At 46.7% G+C, this 26,358-nt stretch overlaps 1 protein-coding gene across 3 annotated transcripts in view; it reads right to left on the reverse strand.

Moving 5' to 3' along the window:
* Positions 1-25,706, reverse strand: part of LOC121443906 (kelch-like protein 3) — a 115,510-nt gene extending 89,804 nt beyond the window's left edge. For 2 of the 3 annotated variants that reach the window (XM_041645665.1, XM_041645663.1), the window contains exons 1-2: positions 25,302-25,706; positions 3,175-3,294 (exon numbers count right to left, since the gene is read on the reverse strand). In XM_041645665.1, the coding sequence (XP_041501599.1) occupies positions 3,175-3,294; positions 25,302-25,357 (176 nt within the window). In that variant the 5' untranslated portion in view covers positions 25,358-25,706. Of the gene's footprint in view, positions 1-3,174; positions 3,295-24,317; positions 24,788-25,301 lie in introns of those variants that run through there. The other variant, XM_041645664.1, reaches the window with a different exon arrangement.
* Positions 25,707-26,358: the final 652 nt, after the last annotated feature.

Below are 26,358 nucleotides of genomic sequence, written 5' to 3' on the forward strand. Positions count from 1 at the left end.
CTGCTGTTGTCAAGCTAACCGTGACAGAACGGTGATGAGCCAGAGCTCAGCACTAACTAAGGCCTCATCGCCATGGTCTTCCAGGCTGTTGAATCGACTCTCTTTCCAGGAATTGATCCTATAGAAGTAATTGCCACGGTGCACGCGTATTTAACAACCACAAGACATGTGCTAGTACTATTCTGAGCACGTCACTTACTAACCCTTAGCAATCCAGCAAGAGTGAGTGGGCCACTCACCCACCATTAACAATGTAGCAAGAGTGGTGTTATTAGCCGCCCTTCATGGTTGACAAAAGGGAGATCAGGGAGAGTAAATTGCCCAGGGCCACGTGGTTAGTATGAGCTAGAACCAGTACCGGAACCAAGTCTGTGCTCGTGAGAGGACACGCCAATGGAAAGCCAACCACTAAGAGTGCGTTTTCCCATGCGGCATGAGGAATGGTGACATCCATCAGCAGGGGACTGACTTTTACTATAATACGCCAAAAGTGGGATGCCGTCTATCCGTGTGATTCATGTTAGAGACAGTGAGGTAGGAAAAAATGGTTCAGTGATAGGACTACGAAAGAAGCCAAAGAAGAGAAAACAATTACCCAAAGCTCTACCGATAGGTCATTAACAAAATTCTATGTGACTTTTTAAAACATTTAAACTTTATTCTTATTTTATGTATGTGGGTATTTTGACTGGATGTACATCTGAGCAGTATGCATGCAGTGAGTGCTTGTTATGGCCAAAAGAGGGTGTCAGACCCTGAAAATGGAATTACAAATCGTTGTGAGCTTGGATTTGAACTCTGGTCCTCTGCAAGAGCAGCCAGTGCTCTAAACCACTGAGCCACCTCTATTGGTGATTTTCTGATCATCTACCTTCTCTAAATGTTCTGCTGCAATAACTACAGCGCAGAAAGGAAGACAGAGACAGAGGGCAGGCGCAGCTCATGCCTACACCCAAACTAAAAGTTTCAAATATAGACAGAATGTGATGTCCATTTGAACAAAGCAGAAAGAGGACGGACGAGAGTATTCATTTAAACCTCAGCAAAGAACTGTGGTTCTCAGACTGATGTTTTCCCAAACGCTAACCCGAGTCCAAGTCTCAAGTACGTGTGAGAATCTTTAGTCAGCCACAGCAGAGCCTTCAATGTGCCTACGTGCATTCTCAAGGCCAATCGCGTTCAAGTACAAGACTCCGTTTTTCCACAGTGTCTAGAAGGAGCTAGCGTTCCTCAGATGTCAGCAGTGCCAAGCCCTAAAAGGCGAAGGAACAGTAGGACTCCTAGGCAGAGGCAGACCCAAGCCAAGCAGACGCTCTTGGAGAAAGACGTGAAATCCAGGAACCAACAAGTACACCAGGGTGACTTCTAAATCTAAAAGGAAGGGGTGTCATAGCCGGGGGTGAGGAGGGAGAATCTGCACAGGCAAACTCAGGCCTGGGGAGAAAACCCACTCTTGGACAACTGACTTAATCTGTGCCCTGAGGGACTAAACGTGGAGCTCCAACAGTGTCTAGGAAAGACCACAAAGATTCTTCAGGGATGGAAGATCTGGGTCCGTGTGCATGGCCTCCATCCTAGCGCATACGTTCCCAGACTTTCCAGGGAATCTGGTGGGAGGCCTAAACAAATTGAACAATATGCCATGTGCTGCTTAATTTAATTTTGTGGGTCTGAGTATGTGTGTGTGTGTGTGTGTGTGTGCGAGCGCATGTGCTAAATACTGGCCATGCAGAAAGGAGAACTGAGAAAACAAACAGAGTGAGAACTTGAGGACTGGCGAGGTGGCTCACTGGGTACGGAGCTTGCCGTGTAACCCTGACAACCTGAGTTCAATCCCCGAGCCCAGCTAAAGGGGAAAGGAGAGAACTGGCTGAGAGTTGTCCTCTGCCTCCCAAATACACACTGTGACACCCTCACACCCACACACAGACACACATATACACACAGATGCACACTGTAGTGCAAACACGTTCCTGCACACAGACACATACGAACGCGTGATGTGACATACACACATACAATGATAGTAAAGTTCAAAAGATTTCCTAAAGGAATGAAACAGAGCGTCTGTTTAAATACGGTCCGTCCCCCACGCGGCATACACTTCTCAGCCATGTGCTGCTCTCTGCCCAGAGGTCTCCTCCCTACCCCACCACCCTTTGTGTCTTTAACTCTTCCTTGGCCTTCAACACTCAGCTCAAGTGTCTCCTGCATGCCCAAAGTTCATTTTCATGCTTGTTTCTGTTCCACCTTTTAGAACACAAATATAAGAGTGTGCACCTGCGGCTGTCAGGCCTGGTACATCCTACATCCGAGCACACTTGCTCTAAGAGGCTCTTTTCAATACCTCTTCACACTCCTGACCTCGTGGCTCCTACCCGCACCTCCCAGGGCCTGGGCAGTAGCTGAGAAAGGAGGAAATGCTCCCAACTGGCTTTGTACCAGAGAACACGTTCAGTGCCCAGAACCCATCTCGCACCATGCTTGCCAAACGTGTACACTGGCCTTACAAATAGCCCTCCTGCCCTCACCACCCAACTTGAAGGGATTAGATGCACTTTCACCTCACGTCTTTTTTTTTTTTTTTTTTTTTTTTTTTTTTGATTTTTCGAGACAGGGTTTCTCCGTAGCTTTTGGTTCCTGTCCTGGAACTAGCTCATGTAGACCAGGCTGGCCTCGAACTCATAGAGATCCGCCTGCCTCTGCCTCCCGAGTGCTGGGATTAAAGGCGTGCGCCACCACCGCCCGGCTTCACCTCACGTCTTTACAGAGTAGACATACGTTTCAGGAGAGGCGCATTCTGCCACTTGTGTGGAGGCCTTCCCAAGCCGAACTCCATCCGAGAGACTCAACAGAGACTAAACAGTGTGTGCCATCTGCTATCTCATCTGCCCTGTGTGTAGTGCGCAGTCACCCCAATGTCAGCCCCCAGGCTTAGCCACAGACCTGCTCTACCCACAAATGAACGCCCCCTGTGATTAATCACTGAAATGTAGGTATTGAATAATTATAAAGGGGAGGCTTCAGTCTCGGAATCTGAAGGGGAAGCAGAGCGAGAGTGGGCCATGAAGCTGGAACCCAGTAGGTGGTGTGCCCCAACATCTGTTCTTGGCCCCTAGTGGAGCTCACCCTTCGGGTTCCATCTCAAATGGCACAGGGAGGGTAGGAAATTACCTTCGAAGCTCATTCATGACCTTGAAGGCCTTTCCCATGTGGGCAGGATTGACAGTGACCGTCCTCCGGCTCTCATCATCATCCTGGGCCTGCACCGTGGACTGAGGGCTCAGCTTGACGCTGTGAGCGGAAAATGGAGGGAAAGAGAGGTCACGTATTAGCAAGCACAGTTGTACATCCCCACAAGTTGACGGACGTGAGCCACCCATGAGGGGCGACTCCCAAGACAGCAGTGGAGGAAATACTGCCCCATTTCTGGAGGACCTTCCAGGGCACAGCACTTTTCTCTGGAGGAAGCTGGGCTCCTGCTCAGATTCTCCCACCAGGCACTGCGACTTTGTGAGAAGTCTTTTCCCTCCACTCTGCCCTCCCTTCCTCCCAGAAAAGGAGCAGCGTAAGCATTCTAACACCCTCTATGGAGACGTGGATCCACTTAGCAGTTAATGGGGGCTAATATATGACAGGAATTATATTTCAGTTCATGGGAAACACAATGGTAAACAAAGGCCCGTCCCTCCCAACTAAAAGTTCCAAGTTCAGTGAGGGGGAAAACCAGGTAACAGTCAAGCATCATATTTTTTAAAGATTTATTTATTCATGTATTTTATGTATATGAGTACTCTGTCTTCATGCACACAAAAAGAAGGAATCTGATCCCATTACAGATGGTTATGAACCACCATGTAGGTGCTGGGAATTGAACTCAGGACTTCTGGAAGAGCAGCCAGTGCTCTTAGCTGCTGAGTCATCTCTCCAGCCCACAAACATCACATTTTAAGCATTACAGTTCCATAGGAACTACAGAAGCACAAGGGACCAATTCAGTGATGCCAGGGTAGAAAACACCTCCCGAAAGTAAAGGCCTGGCAGCAGAACTTAAGGAAGCCAGGAACTTAAAAAGGCAGACAGCGTCCTAGACAATGGGAACAGCAGGCAAGACCAAAGGGGAAAAGATCAAGTGTGTTCAAAGCATCCCTGGTTCAGGGAAACGAGGTCACAGGAGGCAATGTTAGTTGGGGCAATTGTCCTCCTGAACAAGGGAAGGGCAGGAATGGGTTAAACCGGAAGCAAATGATCACACCTATAATCTAGAAAACCCACAATGGCTCGAGTTTAGAGAACAGGGACTCACAAGTGAAAACTTTCGGGAAACCACCATTCTATTGAAAGATAGGCAGCGTGGCTGGAGAGACGGCTCAGCCGTTAAGAGCACTGGCTGCTCTTCCATAGACTTGAGTTCGATTCCCAGCACCCCATGGTGGCTCACAACTGCGTGTAACTGCAGTTCTAAAGGATCAGAGCCCTCTTCTGGCCTCTGCAAGCACGCACAGTACACAGACATGCATGCAGGCAAATACCCATCTGCATAGAGCAAAGTAAAGTAAGAATTCTAAAAGGAGAAATAGGAGCCTGAAGTTGTTGTGGGAAGGCACGGACTGTAAGGCCTGTGGGAACAGGCATGACCTCACAACCCATTGTCTCAACACTGCTTGCACGAAAATCAAGGTATAAAACTTTTGAATATGTTGCAGTGTCCTGGAAGTAGGAAGGAGGACTCGCAAGATGACTAAGAGAAGGCTCTCTCCTCAGACAGGAGCTCCAGAGTCAAACCCAGAACCTTGGAGGGAACCGCTTAGGCCAGACTCCACTCTGGGAAAACAGAAACGCGCCCCTTTGTGCAGAGTTGGGAGCCTACAGTTTATCCAGCCCCCAGACCTTGAAGGTGGTCCTTAGGACGTGACCTTGAAGGTGGTCCTTAGACGTGACCTTGAAGGTGGTCCTTAGACGTGACCTTGAAGGTGGCCTTAGACGTGACCTTGAAGGTGGTCCTTAGACGTGACCTTGAAGGTGGTCCTTAGGACGTGACCTTGAAGGTGGTCCTTAGGACGTGACCTTGAAGGTGGTCCTTAGGACATCCCCATTAAGCATGCTCCATCTGCCGCTGCCTCCCTCACTTTGCAAACTGCTGAAGACAAAGATGCTTTATACAAGGGTTACCAAAGTCCTGGGAGTCTTAGAGTTCATGCTGGTACTCGTCACTACCTGAAATCCCAGACCCATGGCTTGTCTGATCCCCCTGCCTTTGGCTCCTACCTTCCTGGCTTTCCTGACCTCTCCTCCCTTCACTTGAACCTGATCATGAGCTCTGGGGCTGTTTGGAGTCCTTGCACAAGGAAATCAACTCAACAGAGGAAGATAAATATGGAGAAACACAAAGACGATTTTAAATATATATTCAAGCAGGTTAAAAAAAAAAATCCTAAAAGACTGGAGAAATGGCTCTATGGTTGAGGCTGCTCCTTCAGAGCCGCCTATAACTTCAGTCCCAGGAGATCTGACACTGTCTTCTGGCCTCCCCAGTATCAGGCACACATATGGTACAGGGACGCATGCACACAAATGATGTGGGAGGTCCTTCTGTATGTGTGTTGCTTTTATTGGTTAATGAATAAAGCTGTTTCAGCCAATGGCTTAGCAGAGTAAAGTCAGGTGGGAAACTTGAACAGAGATATATAGAGAGTAGGCGGAGTCAAGGAGATGCCATGTAGCTGCCAAAGGAGAGAGACATGAGGGAAACTTACTGGAAGGCCACAGCATCATGGCAGTACACAGATTAATAGAAATGGGTTGATTTAAGATAATGTTGTAATTAATACAGTTTCTGTGTGATTATTCAGGTCTGAGTAGTCGGGAAATGAATGAGCAGTCTCTTTTTACACACGCGCACACACACATATATTAAAATATATATAATTATAATTAATAATCGAATATATAATATATATATATTAGAATATCAAGCCAGAAAATGTGGCCAGAGAGAGGAAGCACCCACAAAGATAAAAGTTTGCATCCCAAGGTAGGAAGGTAAAATTGCAATCTTTTACTTTTGATATGTAAGCTCTTCATCTATTAGCTACTGTTTTATAACACAATGTCAAAAGGAAATTCAAATTTTCCAATGAGTTCTACTTACTGATCCTTATTTTTCCCATTCCCTGTCATGCCACCGTGAAGTCACAAGACTTCACATACACAGTGATCTATTTCTGTCTCTCTAGCCAATTGCATAAGGTCAGTTTACACAAATACATTATTTCTGTAGCTTCATGATGTCTGATTTCTGACAGGATAAGTCCTCAAGCCTTTGGCTGTTCTTGAGAAATCACCTTGTATGTCCCATCTAGTCCTTTATTCTTTCTACAAACCAGCTTCTCGAGTTCCAGGGGACACCCCTGCAGGCTTTTGATAGAGACCTCATTATAGGTCAATTTAGGTTGAACCAACATTTCTTTTAAGTTATTTTGAATGTACATATGTGTACTACATGCATGCAGGAGCCAACAGAGGCCAGAAGCGGATTTCAGTCCCCAGAACCAGAAATACACAGGTGCATGAGTGACACTAAAAAGGACCAATGAGCTGGAGAGATGGCTCAGTGGTTAAGAGTGTTTACTGCTCTTGCAGAGGCCTGGAATTCAGTCCCCAGCACTCACATAGCCTCTCATAACTGACTGCAAGACAATCTGGAGATCTTATACACACATCATGCTCGATTTTGTCCTAAGTATATTACAGTTTTTCTTATTATTTTATGATAGAAATTGTCCTTTATAGATGGGTAGTGGTGGCTCACATCTTTAGTCCTGGTACTCAGGAGGCAGAAGCAGGCAAATCTCAGAATTCAAGGTCAGCCTGGTCTACAGAGTGAGCTGCAGGATAGCCAGGGCTATACAGAGAAACCTTGTCTCAGAAAGAAGGAAGGAAGGAAGGAAGGAAGGAAGGAAGGACAGAGAAAGACAGAGAGAATGTTCTTTTTAGAGTGTATTTGCTGATTGTTGCAATTTATGAAATATAATTACATTTACAAATTGATTTTCTAGACAGCATCCATACCAAACGATCTCATTTGCCATTGATTCAATTAAATGTTATTTATAGATAAACTTTATATCATTAGTGTATAATGCCAGAGATGATATTTCCATTCTCTCTCTCTATCTTTCTGTCTGTCTATGTATTGTGGGAACTCCTTCAGCCAAAAGCCTTTAAGATACCAGCCCACTTGGGCGTGGTCTCTTATACTATAAATGCAGATGTACATGACCTCTCTTGGCTGCTGGATTTGGGTCCTATTCCTGGCTCATGCAGAGGACTGCTGATCTGAGTCTACCCCTAAATAAAGAACCCATTCTGAGCTAGTGTGGGACTATTTTATTATAATCATCTATATCTCTATGTGTGCATGCATGCATGCGTGTGTGTGTGTGTGTGTGTGTGTGTATTTGTGTGTGTTTGTATGTATGATTCTCCTGCCTCGACTTCCTGAGTAGCTGGGAGAATGGACCTGTGCCACTAAGCCTAGTGTCTACTTTTTTAAATTATTTTAGACTTATGGGTAGGGCATTTTGTCTGCATGTACATCTGTGTACTGCAAGCTTGTACCTGATGCCTATCGAGGCCAGAAGAGGGTATCTCATCCCCCAGAACTTGACTCACATGTTTGTGAACCAACACACAGGGTGTTGAAATCAAAACCCAGATTCTCCAGAAGAGCAGCCAGGGCTCTTAATTACTGAGCCGTCTCTCCAGCCCCTTGAGTTTTTTTTTAACCAGGTTGAATACACAATTCTAATCATCTTTGTGCATCTCCTTACGGAAGGAAATTTTGTGCTGGCTAAGATGATAAACTAATGCCAAAGAGAGAGCAATCATGAATTCCTGCCATGGTCCTGATTTCAAAGGTGTCCTAATGTTTCCCATTGCATATGCTTACTACATGCATTTTATGGAGTTAAGGAAACTCCCAAGTTGGGTGTGGTGGCAATTGTCCATAATCCCATCATATACCGGAGCAAGAAGATTGTGAGTTCAAGGTCAGCCTGGGCCACACAGTGAGTTCCAAGCCAGCCTGGACTAGATAGGGAGACCCTGTGTCAAAAGTGGAAGGGAAGAGAAGAGGACAGTGATGAGGTGGGGAGAAGAACAGGGGGTGGGAGCAGAGGGGAAAGGAGTAGAAGAGAGAGGAGGATTCTCTTCTGTTTTTATTTAGTCTTTTAAATCATATTTATATTGCATTTTACCAAATAACCTTTCATATATAATAAAATGATGATATACAGATTTTCAGTGTGGAAAAGCCAGGATCAGAAGAGCTAATATGGAACAAATCCAGGAACCACTGAAGGTCCTAGGCAGGGAACTCATAAGTTAGAGCTCAGGACAGCCGCTAGCTCCACTTCACAAGTGTGCAAAAGGTATAAATCAAACAGGTGGGTTGGGGGAACCGACACACCCTCTACGGTGACTCTGCCACTGTTTTTTGGTTTTTTTTTTTTGTTTTTTTTTTGTTTTTTTTTTTTTGCTTTCCAGCCTTCCAGAATGGTCCAGTAATAATCCATGTGCCTGCTAATGCCACACTGTTTACAAAGGGGCCTCCAATATGAAGTGCCCATGAAGACCAACACAGCATTAACTATCACGAGGCCTCCCTGAAAAGACAATGACGTGCAAATGTGCCCTGCCCACCCCTGGGTGAGTCTGCTTCTTTGTGTTCTAGAGCTTTCATGTATACTGTTAAGTCACTAGTGTGAGATTTCTCCATAATCAATTTGAGGGCTGAAATCAATAAAATAGGAACAAAGAAAAAGACACAGAAGAAACATTGCCAAACTCTTTTTGTAGGCTACAGTTACCCTTACACCCAAACCACACAAAGTCTCATCTAAGAAAGAGAATTAAAGACCAATCTCCCTCATGAACATTGATGCTAAAATACTGGCAAACCAAATCCAAGAATGCATCAAAAAAAAAAATCATCCACCATGATCAAGTGGGCTTCATCCCAGAGATGCAAGGATGGCTCAATATACAGAAATTTGTCAATATAATTCACCATATAAATAAACTTTAAAAAAAACATATGATCATCTCATTAGATGCTGAAAAAGCCTTTGGCAAAACCCAACACCCCTTCATGATAAAGGTCTTGGAGAGATCAGGGATACAAGGAATGTATCTAAAATAAAAGCAATATATAGAAAGCTAACAGTCAGCATCAAATTAAATGATGAGAAACTCAAAGCAATTCCACTAAAATCAGGAACAAGGCAAGGCTGTCCACTCTTTTCATATCAATTCAATATAATACTCGAAGTTCAAGACAGAGCAATAAGACAACAAAACGAGATCGAGGGATACAAATTGAAAAAGAAGTCAAACTTTCACTGTTTGCAAATGATATGATAGTGACCCAAAAATTCTACCAGGGAACTCCTACAGCTGATAAATACCTTCAGCAATTTGGCAGGATACAAAATCAACTCAAAAACATCAGTAGCCCTCCTATATACATATGATAAGAGGGCTGAGAAAGAAATCAGAAAAACATCTGATATTATTGTAGCCACAAATAATATAAAACATCTTAGGTAATGCCAACCAAAGAAGTAAAAGATCTATATGATAAGAACTTCAAGTCTTTGAAGAAAGAAATTGAAGAAGATATCAGAAAATGGAAAGATCTCCCATGCTCTTGGATACGTAGGATCAGAATAATAAAAATGGCAATCTTACCAAAAGCAATCTACAGATTCAATGCAGTCCCCATCAAAATCCCAACACAATTCTTCACAGACCTCAAAAGAACAATATTCAACTTCATATGGAAAGACAAAAAAACCAGGGTAGCCCAAACAATCCTATACAATAAAGGAACTTTTGGAGGCATCACCATCCCTGACTTCAAGTTCTACTGTAGAGCTACAGTAATGAAAATTGCTTGGTATTGGCATAAAAACAGATAGGTGGACCAATGAAATTGAATCGAAGACCATGATATTAATTCACACACCTATGAGCACCTGATTTTTTATAAAGAAGCTAAAATTATACAATGGAAAAAAGAAAGCATCTTCAACTAATGATGCTGGCATAACTGGATATCAACATGTCGAATAATGCAAATAGACCCATATCTATCCCCATACACAAAACTCAAGTCCAACTGAGAACTCAAGAACAATGGCAATGAGTTTTTGATCCTACTACACGTACTGGCTTTGTGGGAGCCTAGGCAGTTTGGATGCTCACCTTACTAGACCTGGATGGAGGTGGGTGGTCCTAGGACTTCCCACACATCAGGGAACCCTGATTGCTCTTCGGGCTGATGAGGGAGGGGGACTTGGTTGGGGGAGGGGGAGGGAAATGGGTGGCGGTGGCGGGGAGGAGGCAGAAATCTTTAATAAATAAATTTAAAAAAATAAAAAACAAAAACTGAATAAAGAGAGGATAAAAGAGGCCTGAGGAACTGCCCCACCTTGGCTACAGCCATGGCAGCAGAGAAGCATTGGGAGATCCCGTCCTGCCAGCTGGGAAGAAATGGGTGGCGATGACCAAAGGCTCCCCAGACTGTGGGACTTAATGCCCCTCTAAGCACCCCCAAAGCCTTGTAGTTTTTTTTAATATTTATTTATTTATTATGTATACAATATTCTGTCTGTGTGTATGCCTGCAGGTCAGAAGAGGGCACCAGACCTCATTACAGATGGTTGTGAGCCACCATGTGGTTGCTGGGAATTGAACTCAGGACCTTTGGAAGAGCAGGCAATGCTCTTAACCACTGAGCCATCTCTCCAGCCCAGCCTTGTAGTTTTAAAGGCAACTGTGCTCAATAAAACTGTTGCAAAGCAAAATAAAAATAAAAATAAAAAACTCAAGTCCAAATGGATCAAAGACCTCAACACAAATCCATCCACACTGAACCTCATAGAAGAGAAAGTGGAAAGCAGCTTTGAATGCATGGGCACAGGAGACCACTTCCTAAATGTAATACCAGTAGCACGGACACTGAGAACAACTATTAATAAATGGGACCTCCTGAAACTGAGAAGCTTCTGTGAGGCAAAGCACATGGTCAACAAGACAAAACAGCAGCCTACAGAATGGGTAAAGATCTTTATCAAGCCCACATCTGACAGAGGACTGATCTCCAAATATATAAAGAACTCAAGAAACTAGACATTAAAATACCAAATAATCCAATTTAAAAATGGACTACAGATCTAAACAGAGAATTCTCAACAGGAGAATCTCAATGGCCAAAAGACACTTCAGGAATTGCTCAACATCCATAGCCATCAGGGAAATGCCAATCAAAATGACTCTAAGATACCATCTTACACCATTCAGAATAACTAAGATCAAAAACATCAATGATAGCTTATGCTAGAGAGGGTGCGGAGTAAGGGGAACACACCTCCATTGCTGGTGGGAGTGCAAATTTGTATGGTCACTTTGGAAATCAGTTTGGTGATTTCTCAGAAAATTGGGAATCAATCTACCTCAAGACCCAGCAATACCACTCTTGGGCAGATACCCAAAGGATGCTCACTCATACCACAAGGACATTTACTCAGTTGTGTTCATAGCAGCATTATTCCTAAGAGCCAGAACCTGGAAACAACCTAGAATGGAAACAACCAAAAAATGGATTTAAAAAAATGTGGTACATTTACACAATGGAGTATTACTCAGTGGTAAAAAACAATGACATCTTGAAATTTGCAGGCAAATGGAAGGAACTAGAAAACAGCATCCTGAGTGAGGTAACCCAGACCCAGAAAGACAAACATGGTATATACTCACTCATAAGTAGATTTTAGACATAAAGCAAAGAATAACCAGCCTATAATACATGATCTCTGGGGGATGGGAGGGAAATGGGAGGCGGCGGCAGGGAAGAGACAGAAATCTTTAATAAATAAATAAATTAAAAAAAAATACATGGTCTCAGGGAGGATAGTAACAAGGAAAACCCTAAGAGAGACATATATGGATCACCCTGGGAAGAGGAAAGAGACAAGATCTCCTGAAAAAATTGGGGTTGTGGGGTGGGGGGAGAAGGGAGGGCAGAAGGGAGGTTAGAAGGGGAGGGAAAAGGAGAACATGAGGGAACAGGATGGTTGAGATGGGGAAAGGACAGAGAGGGAGAGCAAGAAAAGAGATATCTTGATTGAGAGAGCCATTGTGGAGCTAGTGTGAAACCTGGCACCAGGGAAATTCCCAGGAATCCACAAGTATGACCTCAGCTAAGACCCTAAGCAATAGTGGAGAGGGTGCTTGAACTCGTCTTCTCCCCGTAAACAAATTGATGACTACCTTGCTTATTATCATAGAACCTTCATCTAGGAACTGATGGAGGCAGATGTAGAGATCCACAGCTAAGCACTGGGCCGAGCTCCCCCAGTTCAGTCATAGAGAGGGAGGAGCAATAATATGAACAAAGAGGTCAAGACCATGATGGGGACACCCACAGAAACAGCTGACCTGAGCTAGTGGGAGCTTACTGACTCTAGACTGATAGTGGAAGAACCTGCCTAAGATTGAACTAGACCCTGTGAATATGGGTGACAGTTGTGTGGCTTGGGCAGTCTGTGGGGCCACTGGCAGTGAGACCAGGATTTATCCTTAGTACATGAACTGTCCTTTTGGAACCCATTTCCTATGGAGGGATACCTTGCTCAGCCTAGATATACTAAGGAGGGCCTTAGTCCTGCCTCAAAGTGATGTGTCGGACTTTGTTGATTCCTCATGGGAAGCCTTACCATCTCTGAGGAGTAGATCAGGAGATGGAGTGGAGGGAACGTGGGGGGAGTGAGGGAGGAGCAAGAGGAGGGAAGGAAGTGGGAACTGGGATAGGTATGTAAAATGAGAAAAGATCATTTTTTTTAAAAAGTAATTAATTAATTTTAAAAAAAGAGTATGCTGTGGGACAATGGTTTTACCCTAAAAAGATTTGTTTCTTGTATTTGTTTAATAAAATGCTGATTGGCCAGTAGCCAGGCAGGAAGTATAGGCAGGGTGACCAGAACAGGAGAATTCTGGGAAGAGGAACGTCTCAGTCTGCAGTCTTCACCCAGACACAGAGACACAGATGAGAATGCCTCGCTGAACAAGGTACCAAGCCACATGGCTGACACAGACAAGAATTATGGGTTAATGTAGGATGTAAGCGTTAATAAGGAGCCTGAGCTAATAGGCCAACCCATTTATGATTAATGTAGACCTCTGTGTGTTTCTTTGGGACAAACGGCTGCAGGACCGAGTGGGACAGAAACCACAGCCAACAAGAGTAAATCAGGTAACCGACCATGAATGTACTCAGAAGGAAGAGTCACCTGTGCCACTTGCTGCATGAGCTTCAACAGACTGCGAACACACCAAATTAATCCACTTGAGCAAATACCTGGAGATCTGACCGACAATTAATACACACACTAACCTGTTTGCTACTCAGCTTACCTGTGAGAGTCAACACTGACGTCCTGCAGCCCAAGAATGGCAAGAACTAGAGCTGCGGAGATGGCTCAGGGCAAAGAGTGCTTGCTACTCTTCCAGAGGACCGGGATTGTGTTCCCAGCACACACCAGAGAGCTCACAACTACCTGCCATGCTAGCTCCAGGGAATTCGATGCTCTCATCTGGTCTCCATGAACAGCAGAATACATATATGCATATATACAAACATGCACACACATAAATAAGAAAATAAAAATAAATCTTAAAAAAAAAAGAAAAGAGAGCCGGGCGGTGGTGGCGCACGCCTTTAATCCCAGCACTCAGGAGGCAAAGGCAGGCGGATCTCTGTGAGTTCGAGACCAGCCTGGTCTACAGAGCTAGTTCCAGGACAGACTCCAAAGCCACAGAGAAACCCTGTCTCGAAAAACCAAAAAAAAAAAAAAAAAAGAAAAGAAAAGAAAAGAAAAACAGGCTAGGAACCCATCAAAAGTTCACAGGAAGGAAGTGTCACAAGCTAGCTCACTGTATCTGTTTCTCCCAGGTGTCTGATGACTCCATTCAAAAAGTCAGACTAAGACAGCCAAGCCTCAGAAAGGGACAAACACGACTGCCCCTTCTTTCTTGAGGGTTTGGTGTTTGGTGTTGTTTTGGACCATGGCGCTGTCATCCCACCTGACATCCCCACTTAGATGATCTCTTCTCAAGGCTTCCTCCAAGCCACACAGCACAGCCAAGCTGCTCTCCCGAAAGGTGAGCGGGGTGCCGTCCTAGCCTCACCATCCAAGGGCTCTTCGCAGTGGCCAACTGTGTCTATGTATTTACTGGTCATGTGAGATTGTCTCAAAAACGGCTATAGTGAAATAAACCTCAAAAATCCTCAACGTAAAGTCACGATTCTTGCCCAGCATCCAGGTACCCCACAGACACACCAACCTGAGCTGAACCTGAACCACCAGCCCTTACTTACTCAGACATTTCCTGAGGACTGTGAGGTACTGAGTGGATGAACGGCCCTCCCTTTCCCAGTCTCACCACCCGCGAGTCTGTCCGTGAGGACCCCCAGATTCGCCTCCTCTAGGCGGCCCCTGGAATACTTCAGCCCCAACTCTTCTCTGTTTCCTAAATCCTACTGTATGCCTAGCCTGTGATCCAACCGGTACATAGAACATGATTGTGCTTAAAGTATTTTTCGTTTACTTATCTAGCCAACATATTGGCAGGCAAGGACCGTGTGTCCGTGGACTGTCTGTTGTAACAAGGCCTTGAGCATTAGTAAGCCCCCAAACCTTAGCACAACTGACTCCATGATGGAAGTGCCATTCAGGTCACCAAACTCAGCATGTAGACAGCACCACCTGCCAAAGCGAAAACAAAGGCCTAATCCATCAAAGCCCATAGTTGTGGAAAGTCTCTAAATGCACTAACTTTGTTTTTTGGCTTCTGTAGTTAGTTCTGCTTCTGGCTAACTGCTCTCGTTAACTGAAGTATTGACAACCCATGCTTTAAAGCTCACCCTGAGAAAGGCTCAGAGTTACACTGGGATCCCGAATAGCCAGTGTAGTCACCAGCTGGTTAATAAAGGCTTCCTATTGGCTGAAATTCATGTCTGAGCAGTCTTCTCTGGTGGGTCCCCACAACACTGTAAGACTGGCAACTCAGCGCACCCAGCACGGGATCGTGATGCACCAGGCTCTCGTTGCATGTCATGGCTGGTTCTGAGCTGAAACCTTCATCTGTCTTTGCAAGGGCTGGACAGTAAATCAGATAGGACTACTCTACGCATGGTCTGACTCTATCTCTGCCAACTGCAGATACTGACAGTAGAGCAGGCCTCAGGGCCGAACTAGGAACGAATACACAGAAGCCATCATTAAAATGTACATAGACACACACTCGCCAGGTAGTGGTGGTGCACGCCTTTAACCCCAGCACTCGGGAGGCAGAGGCAGGCGGATCTCCGTAGGTTTGAGGCCAGTCTGATCTATAGAGTGAGTTCAGGACACCTAAGGCTGTTACACAGGGAAAACCCTGTCTTGAAAAAACAAACAAATTAAAAAAGATATGTTCTGACTCTGCCTCTCTGTAGTCCCTGCCCTCTAAATCCCAAATCCCATAGCAATGTCTTACCTTCTCCCCTACTGAAATTTCACATAAGTGAATCCACACATATCCCAAATTGCCTCTCTCAAGCTAGTTCTTTCTGTATTCTCTACCTCACAAGACATAACCAGCAGGAACACTGCAAGCCCCTTGAGGACTCCCAGCCACCAAGTTCCGCCCACAGAACACTCTAACTGCCTTAACTGCTTGGCACAGACCCAGCCCTACAGAGAAGAAAGCCCGAGCTCTGGACCTGAAATCTTACCAGTCCCTACCCTGGGAAGTTCTACCCCCAAGAAACTCTACATAAAATCTGTCTGTTGCTCAGTCCTCTGCTGCTTCTCACCTGAGCAGAGGCGGCCACCCGCCTGGGGTTTTCCCTGCCAATACATCACTCGTGTGACATTTGCTGTGTAGTGTGACTTGGCGGTACCCCTTGCTTCCTGACTGCAAGGATATCTTCCCTTCAGAACTGTATACCGGGGAAGCCTCCCTATACACACACACACAAACACACACACAGACACACACACCTGAGCAGAGCTATAACACTTAAGGTGGGGAAACCTTTCCCCTCAGAGCTGTAACACTTACAAACACGCCGGTCCCAGACAGAAACGGGGGCATTATCCTCCAAGGCTTGCTTCACACACACCCTCGTCACACACATCCGCAAGCTTATTCCCTGTCCTGCATGTCTGCTAGCCATCTTCCCCTGGCTGCTACAACCACAACCTCCCTTCTGCCTCGCTTATCACATCACCTCCTCCACAACGTCAGCGTGGTGAAGACATTTCGGCATGAAGCCTCTTCCTGAGTCCTCACAGGATTCAGCACGAACCTCAGAGAGCCATCATGGTCTTTCATAACCCCATCGTTGCCCTGGAGACTCTTTTTTATCATAGAACTAACATACTTGCAACAACCTAAATACTCGATGCTCTTTGATTTGGTGAAGTGTGTCTACATCACCATCTTGTCTTGCCCAGGTGTAGCTCAGCCCCAGGTCCTTACGTGTCTACCCAGAAGCTTCTCCTACTGCCCTCCACCATCCGCTTACCCGTTCTCTCCCACACTCCGAGCATCATACTCCGACCTTCTCTATGTTGTCCTCTGAAGAGCTCTTGTCTGTCCCCAACACACAGTGCTGCTCAGTGGCTACAGCGTGACCAGGGGAAGGCACCCGGACTAATTACAACTATTTATTCTCCCCTATGTTATAAACTGTCGCTCCATGAGAGATCTTGTCTCTCGGGATTTGGAGACAGGTATGTGCTCCTAGTGCACAGGTGTGGAGCCGTCTCCTGAGAGACACAGCAGACCGAAATGCAAAGGCTTCAGTGAGAGTGATATTGGAGAGCTTGAGTTCTGAACATTTTCATATGATTTATTTATGTTATCTGATTTTCCTAATAGCTAAATTGAATAACTGAGCCACAAAATTCCTAAAAATTTAGTAAAAGTGGCTTTGGCAAGTTTGACTCTGTGAGACTTTCAGCTCCATGTGAACCAAGATGTCACCTCAGTTCCATCTTCTTAGCATGCAGCACATGACAGGTACTCAACAGAGAGCCTTGGACAGGTGCTCAACAGTGAGCCTTGGACGGGCATTCAACAGAGAGCCTTGGACAGGTGCTCAACAGTGAGCCTTGGACGGGCATTCAACAGTGAGCCTTGGATGGGTGCTCAACAGTGAGCCTTGGACAGGCATTCAACAGTGAGCCTTGGATGGGTGCTCAACAGTGAGCCTTGGACGGGCATTCAACAGTGAGCCTTGGATGGGTGCTCAACAGTGAGCCTTGGACAGGTGCTCAACAAGCCTTGGGCAAATGAAGGCTACGTGGGCTGAAACTGCCGACAGCTGTGTTCTTCCTGACTTCCCCCCCACACCCCCGTCTAAAACTAAGCCTGGCTTTATGTCCTTTCATCTGATGCTCTCCCATCACTTTGGGGAGGAGGCATAGCCCAGACCCCTGCATATAATGCAAAAGCAGGAAGACTCGGGGAGAGAAAAAGCCAGCAAAAGAGGGACAAGCAGATAAGTCAGCACTTACCTTGTGAGTCCTCGGTTCCCTTGTGGGGAAAAGCCAAGCCATGAGCCCGAAGGAAAGCTAGGAGGCAGGTAGCCCCTCCAAGCAAACTACCAAGCAGGGGGTTAGGGCCCTAGACCTCCAAAACATGAATAGTGTGGAGGATCTCCAGGGGATAAGGAGTCTCCGAGGCGAGGCATCCAAAGCTTGTAGATTAATGATTCCCCTCCACAAATATTCACACAACAGAGCTCAAAAGCCTTGCCTCATGCCAGGCCTCATACGTGGGGCCCAAGAATGTTCTACTCAAACTAGCAAGGCAATAAAGACAGACAAAGTCGCCTGGGAAGGCAGAGCTATGCTAAGAAAGGCCAGCAGTACCAGACTCAATTCACTATATTCTTTCAGCAAAGAAAGGTCCTTTAGAAGGTAAAACCAAATCTAGAAATTAGCAATAGGTCCACCTCATCTCACACTATATAGAAAAGAAAGGCTTAATTATCCCATGATGTCACTTGGTTAAGCCATGAGACCTTGGATAAACTACATATCTAAAAAGTAACCCAATCCTAAAATTCAAGATAAAAATTACCAAATTTTGGTATGGGATATTTTGATCACACTCTGACGCTTCTGAGATTACCAGTAAAGTTTACTTTGAATCAGAGGATGGAGCTAGATACAAGCTGACCAAAATTAGTCATAGAGGTTTCAGAAGACAGAAGCCATACAGAGAGACACAGGAAGTAGTAGGGTGGAGCTTAGAAAGATTCTCCACCCTTTTGGATTGAGGAAGGAGAGAAAGAAGAGGTCACTGGTCATTTCTCCACCACTTCTATAATCATTCAGGTTCTTACCCTGAGTTTTTATTGAGAAAGGATAATTAGATACTTCAAAATTTAGATGTGTACTTCTTGGTTGGTGAAGAACTCGGCACTTGAGTATGTCCAGCCACCAGAATCTAGACCTTACTAAACCCTGCCGTCCAGTAACAGCATTTACACATAAGCTACATGCTCTTCCAGCAGGGCCACCTTGAACGCTAGCCCACAGAGTCACACACTAGAAGCCTCAGAAAGCTCCGAGTCCCAGGGACAGTCAATCAAGGTCAGCGTTTACTGGAAGTTGACAACGCTAAAAGGTCTTACATCCATTATCTAGTTTCATCTTCAGAACAATAGTACGAAGCAGGAACTACCATCTCCTGACGCGGTGAGACAGAATTTGTCCAGACAGTCCTACATCATACTAATTTTCCTTAGCTTAGCAGCCCTTCACGCCAGCCAGCCACGATTCATGAACGCTGTTCGTAGCTGCTGCCATTTGTACAGCACCCTCCTCCCTGACCAACTTCAAGAACAGGTGTTACTAATCACATTCCTGAAGGCCTAATTCACGACTTGCCTTAAAAAATCTGTATTAAAGCCGGGCGGTGGTGGCGCACGCCTTTAATCCCAGCACTCGGGAGGCAGAGGCAGGCGGATCTCTGTGAGTTCGAGACCAGCCTGGTCTACAAGAGCTAGTTCCAGGACAGGCTCCAAAACCACAGAGAAACCCTGTCTCGAAAAACCAAAAAAAAAAAAAAAATCTGGATTAAAAACGAGTTATATCAAGATAGAAAACACTTGAGTTCATACCGGTAGAATTAGCCAAGGAAAGCTCCCTGCCGTGTGGTTTTCTGAAAGCCAAGCTTGTATGAGGCTGGAACGGGAGAGCTGAACTCATGGTGTATGCCAGCATGACAGAGGCCCTGGTGCGAATTCACACATAAAAGGGAAAGTAGGGAGCTGGAGAGATGGCTCAGTGGTTAAGAGCACTGGTTACTCTTCCAGAGGACCCAGGTTCCATTCCCAGCACCCACATGGTGGCTCATGATCTCGATAATGCCAGTTGCAGGAGATGTGATGGCCTCTCTGACCTCCAAAGGCAACAGGGACATACTTGGAAGCAAAGACATGCAAGCAAATCTTCACACACACGCACACTGAAAATAAGCAAGGAAAGACAGCCTAAGATCTTCACAAATCATAGGAAGTCACATTCCAGCCTGAGATTCACTGAACTTACATAACAAGAAAAAAATCTTAGAACAAAGCATGTTCAAACTATTTTTACATAGCTTCTCGCTGGTCTGTTCAATCTAACCTACTTTTGGGTTCATCTAGACATTTAAAAAAAAATAGGTCATTTCCATAGTGGGATAGTATCAAATAAAACAGTTGATTTGGAACACACACGGAAAAATTGTTCTTGCCTGGATATGCCTCAACAATCTATCAAAGAAACTCTAAAAGGCCAAATCTTGATCTGGAAAAAAAAATAATAAAATGTCCGCCTTTACTGATTTTGTTCCCTTTCCACTTTAAAGAAATAAAAGTTCCATCTCCAGAGGGAACTTGACTTCCGTTATTACCATCGTGATGATGGGCAGGGTTTCAGGGGGTGTGGGAAGACAGACATTTCTGCACAAGGGTCTACTCGTGACTCTTAGGGCCAGAGAGAGGACGAAGGGCCTGGCCAGCAGGAACTGGAGTAGAAAACAAGGTTCTGTTGCTGGACATGCGCCCTGCGCTGTCTCACCAGTGGTGACCTGTTGATGCAACCTTCAGCCTTTGGAAGAGCGGCTATCCAGGCTGTCTCCGCAGTGTTCCTCTATCCACCGCTGTCAAGAGCAAACACCCAACAAACACCTCCTTCTCAGGAGCTCCCTAAGGCACAACAGCAGGCTCTTGTCAATAAGAGCCAGCCAAGAAGACCGTCCCCTAAGGACAGGTAGTCACAGCAGAGCTGTACCTAAAAGCCTTCTCAGGCAGGAACACCCTACCCTCTCGATGACAAAAATTATACAGCTTTAAGAAAAATAGAAACTAGCTTCTCCTTGTGATGACTTCTCTACTAAAGAATGCTTTTCTCTGCAACCACTGAAGATCTGTCAGTTTGGGCCTTCAGGATGTGTGTCTGTCCGAGTGCGTGCACACACGCGCCTGTCTGTCTGTCTGTCAATGCCTGTGTGTATATGTCTCTGTGTGTCTGTCTGTCTCTCTCTCTCTATGTGTCTGTGTATGTCTATGTCTGTGTGTGTCTGGTCTGTCTGTCTCTCTGTCTGTGTGTCTGTATATGTCTGTGTCTGTGTGTGGTGTCTGTATGTCTGCATGTGTCTGTGTCTGTCTCTTTCTCTCTGTGTGTCTGAGGGTCTGTCTGTCTGTACCTATATATGTATATGTCTATGTATGTGTGTGTCTGGTCTGTCTGTCTGTCTGTGTGTCTGTATATGTCTGTGTGTATAATGTCTGTCTGTGTGTATTTGTGTGTATCTATGTGTGTATGTGTTTGTCGGTGTGTCTATATATGTATTTGTGTGTCTGTCTATATCTGTGTGTGTGTAACATACACAACAAAATGTATGCTTTATCGTGGCGCCCATGGCATTGCTGCACAGGCGTCAGCACTACCCATCTCTACAGCTCACCTCCCCATTCGAAATCCCACACCTGCGACGCAATCCCTACTCCCCTTCCTCTACCCCCTGGCAACCACTTTACTTTCTGTTGCTATGAACTGAGTTTATCTTGGAAGTGGAAAATTTAATTCATCCATAAGGTTGGTTTTCAAATCTAAAATAAAACCCCAACAGTAAGGGCAACTACCATTTTCGTGTCTGAGAGAAGTGGGAGAGGAAGGAAGGAGGGAGAGGACAAGTCACGAAGAGCTGGAACCTCCAATCACCTTTCTCCACTCACCAAGCCTTGGTGACACCCAGAGAGGAGGAGTTCGCACCAGCAGACCTAGCAGGGGGCTGACGAGCTTGGGATGTAGCAAAGAAAGTGCAACTCCATGGGCTCTTCTTGAGGTCTCAGCCTGAACGAGGATGCCCAGCTCATGCCCACTAGGGCATCTTTGTGCCACATGGCAACTGTAAAGGGAGGTAAAAACAGATCTTGGCGAAACCTTAAAACATAAAACACAAGCGGTGTGAGGCCTGTGAGGCACCTCACTGTGGAGAGATCGCTTAAGTAAGGAGACACCCGCTACACTTTTCCTCCGTGCTCCTGAGGGAATGGTCCCACATAATCTGTTCTGGATAACTGATTCAGGAAAATTCTAACGGCTTTGTTAGCATCGCAGGGCGCAGCAAGCAACAGAGGGTCCAGGGACAACAGTAGCTGCCATACTCTAAGTGCTTACTCCATGCCAGAAAAAAACAAAAGACGGAGCTCAGTAGTGTACACAAGCTGCCTCGTTTAATCTTCACAACAACCCACGAAGAACAGTGTTATTGTTCCGTAACTTACATATAAAAAACAGCTCAGTAAAAACACAATGCGCACAAGGTCGTATGGCTTGTGAAACACTTCACTTGGAATCTGTGTTGTTCCCAAGCCCACACTTTACAATTAATAACGTTTCAAGGTAAAAAGTATTTTTGTATCCTCATAGCAAGGAAAGAAAATTATTCATAGAAATCTTTTGGCTGAAATGTTTTAATGCTTAAAAATAGCCCCAATTACGTTCGAGCAGGTTAAATGTGGAACAAGCATGAGACGCGGAATGCCTCCAGCCCCTGAGGTCGGACTCGTGACCTGGGCCAATTACTCAGCTTCCACCCTTGGCTTCCAGGAAACTTATAAACCCAAGCTGCCTCCACCTCTTCTTTCGTGTCAGGGCATTGCGAGTGGAGCTGGGCCAATCAGCCTGATAGCCAAGGAAGTTCAGTCTTTTCTCCCACCTCTTCAGCTACCAGAGTTCCTCACAAAAGTCACCAGCTAAGGTCAAGATGCAGAGACTGAGAGAAAAAGGGATGTCTACATGGTAACCCCTCCACCCCCAGGCCCGTGGGTCTTTGTGGAAGAGTTGGGAGGAAAGGAAAGTCAATGATGGTGGAGGGCCTCAAGGAAACTGTTTTACAAGGTATCAGGGCAACGGGAACTCACGGCAGTTATGACAGCATACACAAGATCCATGTAAGCTCAAGACATACAAACTCCCAATGGGGGGTTCACAAAGCCCCACCCATAGCTGAGCAGACGCCAGCATCTGATGGCTGCTGGGACAGGGAGAGTCAGGCATCCTTAGCACTGTAATACCTGGTATACCGACCACACTCCAGGGCCGGCCTCACAGCCAGTAGTGATCAAGAAACACAAACTAGACTCAGAAGGCTGGGGAGTGGGGGTGGTGAAGGAGAGGAGGGGAGTGGGATGGGGGCGCGGGGGGGGGGGTAATAGGAGAGAGGGAGAAGCAAGAACATGAAGGCTGGACGGCTTAAGAAGGTGGGGATGGATCGAGGAGGAGTTGGGGAAAGGGAGAGTGTAATCAAAAACACTGTATGAAATCCTCAAAGAATGACTAAGACTTGTTATATTATCAGTTAGAAACTCACTACCCAGCACCTGCCACGGGCAGAGCTGTGTCAGTGAGAACTGTAAGGAGGAAGTCCAAAGACACCATCCTTAGATGTGAGGGCATGGCTCCAAGTTTGAGGACTTGTCATTTATATGAAACAGAAGCACAAGTGGACATGCAGGGCCTCTCATCCAGGTCTAAGATACAAGCAAGAAGTGTGGCCAGGTAAAGTGTTACACGCCTTTAATCCCAGAACTTTGGGGTGGACATCAGCAGGTGGCTCTCTGTGAGTTCAAGGCCACCCTGATCTACAGAATGAGTTCTAAGACAGCCAGGGATGCGTAGAGAGACCCTGTCTCAACTTCTCACCCCACCCACCGAAAAAGAGGTTTGTAGGTTTGTCTGTAAGAACGTCTGTGAGGACTAAGATGGGAGGAGAAGGGGAGGAGAAGAGTTATCAATAAGAGCTCTGGGAACGGGGCTCTGTGGCTGGGGAGCAGAGGGGGAGTGGCCAGGAAAGACTCTAACAGAACTCTTGGTGGGAAATGGGTATGCTTTGCAAAGAGACAGGAGACAAATCGAAGAAGACTTATTTGTTCGGCAGGTAGGTTGTCCCCACAAGAGAGATAAAAAGTAATGACCTGGGCAGCCTGGCGAATGTTGGAAATTCTCAGCTGAGATTTCTTGCCTATGTGCAGCCTCCGAAAGACTAAAGCGAATGAGTACTCAACCATAGGATCCACTCCCCTCACTGACCAGCTTTAGAGGTCTGCGCTGCAAGGACTCACAAGCACGAACTGGGGACGCGATCGCTGTCCCCAAATGCTCAGTGGGCAGAGCAGTCTCGTGCCCACCTCAGCCCAGATATGCTATGGATCATGCAAGCAGACACAGTTCAGAACCTCACACCTCCAACACATGACTCCTTCCTCTGCTAGCCACAGGCCGATGAGAGAGGGCAAGGACTCTGTCCTCCTCTGCCCCCAGGCCTCTGGATGTCTCACTGTTGTGAAGGGAGCCCGGAAAGTGGCTATGAGGCAGCAAAGTCTCAAAAGTCCTAGGCTCGTGGTTCTCAACCTGAGGGTCACGACACTCTGGGAGATCAAACGACCCTTTCACAGGGATTAAATATCAGACATCCTGCATATCAGATGTTTACAGTACGATTCATACCAGTAGCGAAATTACAGTTATGAAGTAGCAATGGAAATCATTTTCAGTTGGAGGTCACTACACCATGAGGAACTGTTAACGGGTCACCGCGTTAAGAAGGCTGAGAGCCACTGGCCCAGACTTCCTGTGAGTGTGGACGAAGAGGCGCAGGAACAACAGCTGCTCTCGCTGGGCTGTCAGGACCTGCTGTGCTCTCACCAAGGGGCTCTCCAGAGGGACTCCAAGGGTGTCGGCACTGACTGAGTGGTTCCCAGGGGACCAGCAACTCACAACTTGGAGGAAAAGTCTTCCGGCTCTCCCTGTGGTCTTCTCTCCTCAAGGAAAATGGCAAAGCCTGTTTTCTGCACCAACCCACGGATGAGGAGGTGGTGGAGCTCAGACTTCTGATCCGAACTCTGCCAGATCCGGCCTTGCACTGTGGGAGGCTCAGCTCCTCAAAGTAAAAACTGTACAAGCTCCTGCTGGCCAGGAGAGGAACCCTGGTCAGCCTGTTCCTGCTCAATACCAGCACCTGAATGCCTCCTGTCGGTTCCTACTTTCTGGAAAGTCTGTGGGCTCCTCTAAGACAGACCTCACAGCATCTCTCAAACTTTTAGACACAGACAAAACCGGTTATGAGCAAATGTCACTTGTCTGGGTTTTCCTCCACCCCTCCGGGCACACAAGCCAGCGTCCATGAACATACATTCACAGACTTCGTTTTTTGAGGAAAGCCGTCCACTTGGCTTGGTTCCTGAAGATTCAACTACCTCGGTGTTACCGAGGCAAGCGTCCCGCTCCAAGACCAGCCCTGCAGTGACATCAAAACACCCCACCGAAGAAAGACACCCTGGGGAGAGGGAACGCCTCCCCGAGGCAGCCTGAAAAGGGCAATCCTGATTCCAGCCGCGCTGAAACTATTCCCAACGCCAGCCAGGAAGTTCCTTCTTTCGGCGTGCTTTGCCGCTCAGCAAACCCAGACTTGCCTTGGCAGGCGCTGGGTCGCTCTATATCTCTGAGCCCTGGAGGAGGTAGGTTTCCAAAGGGACTTTCCTGTCCTCACTCTGTTTTGGGATCCCGCAGCGGCCAGGATTGGCAACCCTGCCTGGCTGATGCAAAAATGCCCGTGGTGACACCTTAGGCTTCCGTTTACGTACACATGCATACTACACACACCACGCTTACACGCTTACACGTACGTACCTTTCGCCCTCCATTGTGGGAGGCCCGGCGGGGTTAGTAGCCGCCAAACTGTGCATGCACCCAGAAGCGAGCGCTGCTCTCGGGGTTCTCCCAGCAGCCCGGTGAGGGATTCTGGTCAGCAACAGTGATTCAGCATGGCTGCAACGGAGACCTCCTCCCTCCCGGTCCTTCTTCCTCTGACTTACTCGCGGCAGCTTCTACCGCAGAAGCGACAGAGGTAGAAAATGTCTTACCCAGAGCTCCCTGCAGCCCTTTCAGCTGCTAAAAGCAGCAACCCACTCGCTCCCCCTCCCCCGCAGGCTGGCTTCTCCTCTGTCTCCTAGGAACAGCCACAGCTTCGGCGGCGGCTACCCAAGGGCTATGCCACCTTTCCAACTGCTTCCTCATCTGCTCAGGCATCCCCAGCCCTAGCGCCTAGCCCACCCCACTGTCTCCTGCCTCCTCTGCTGTCGCAAAGTACCGGAGGAATTCTCACTAACAGAGAAAAGCTGACCCCTCCTTCTCTCCTCCTCCTAGGCTGTGTGAGTCTGTGGGCCTGGCCGCATCGCTGGAATGAGGAGGCCCCTCTGTGGCCTGCGGTGGAGTTGACCCACCTGGGGAAATTCCGCCTAATTTCTCTCACCAAATCCACAGTAGTTCCGAGAGGCGACAATGAGACACGTGGGATTGGGGCGGGTGGGTGTCACAGAACTGATGCGATTAAGAAGAATTGGACAAGGGAACTGGAGCAAGATGCGCATTGTTGTGGGGGGCGGGGTTACAACTGAAACAAGCCCCTTGTACTACAAAAAACGCCAAAGATCATTGCGGTGGTCAGTCGCCACAAGAACACTGCCACGCTGTCGTCCTGGGCCACGCTGAAAGGCCACCATAACAGAACAGCGGTCTAAGGTCTGCCAAGCTGAAACACAGCAAGCTGTAGCTCCGGCTCACACGTCTACTACCGAGCCCCATGTCCAGCCCAAGTCCCTGTTCGCTCTGGCTGTTGGCCCTACCTGGAGTGGCTCCTCCAGCCTCGGTCCTTGAATCTTTATAGAACGGCAATAGATCACAGGTC

Source organism: Microtus oregoni, unplaced genomic scaffold, assembly GCF_018167655.1.
Source record: "Microtus oregoni isolate MIOR12 unplaced genomic scaffold, Mior012 000114F_ref0000099, whole genome shotgun sequence".
Lineage (NCBI taxonomy): Eukaryota > Metazoa > Chordata > Mammalia > Rodentia > Cricetidae > Microtus > Microtus oregoni.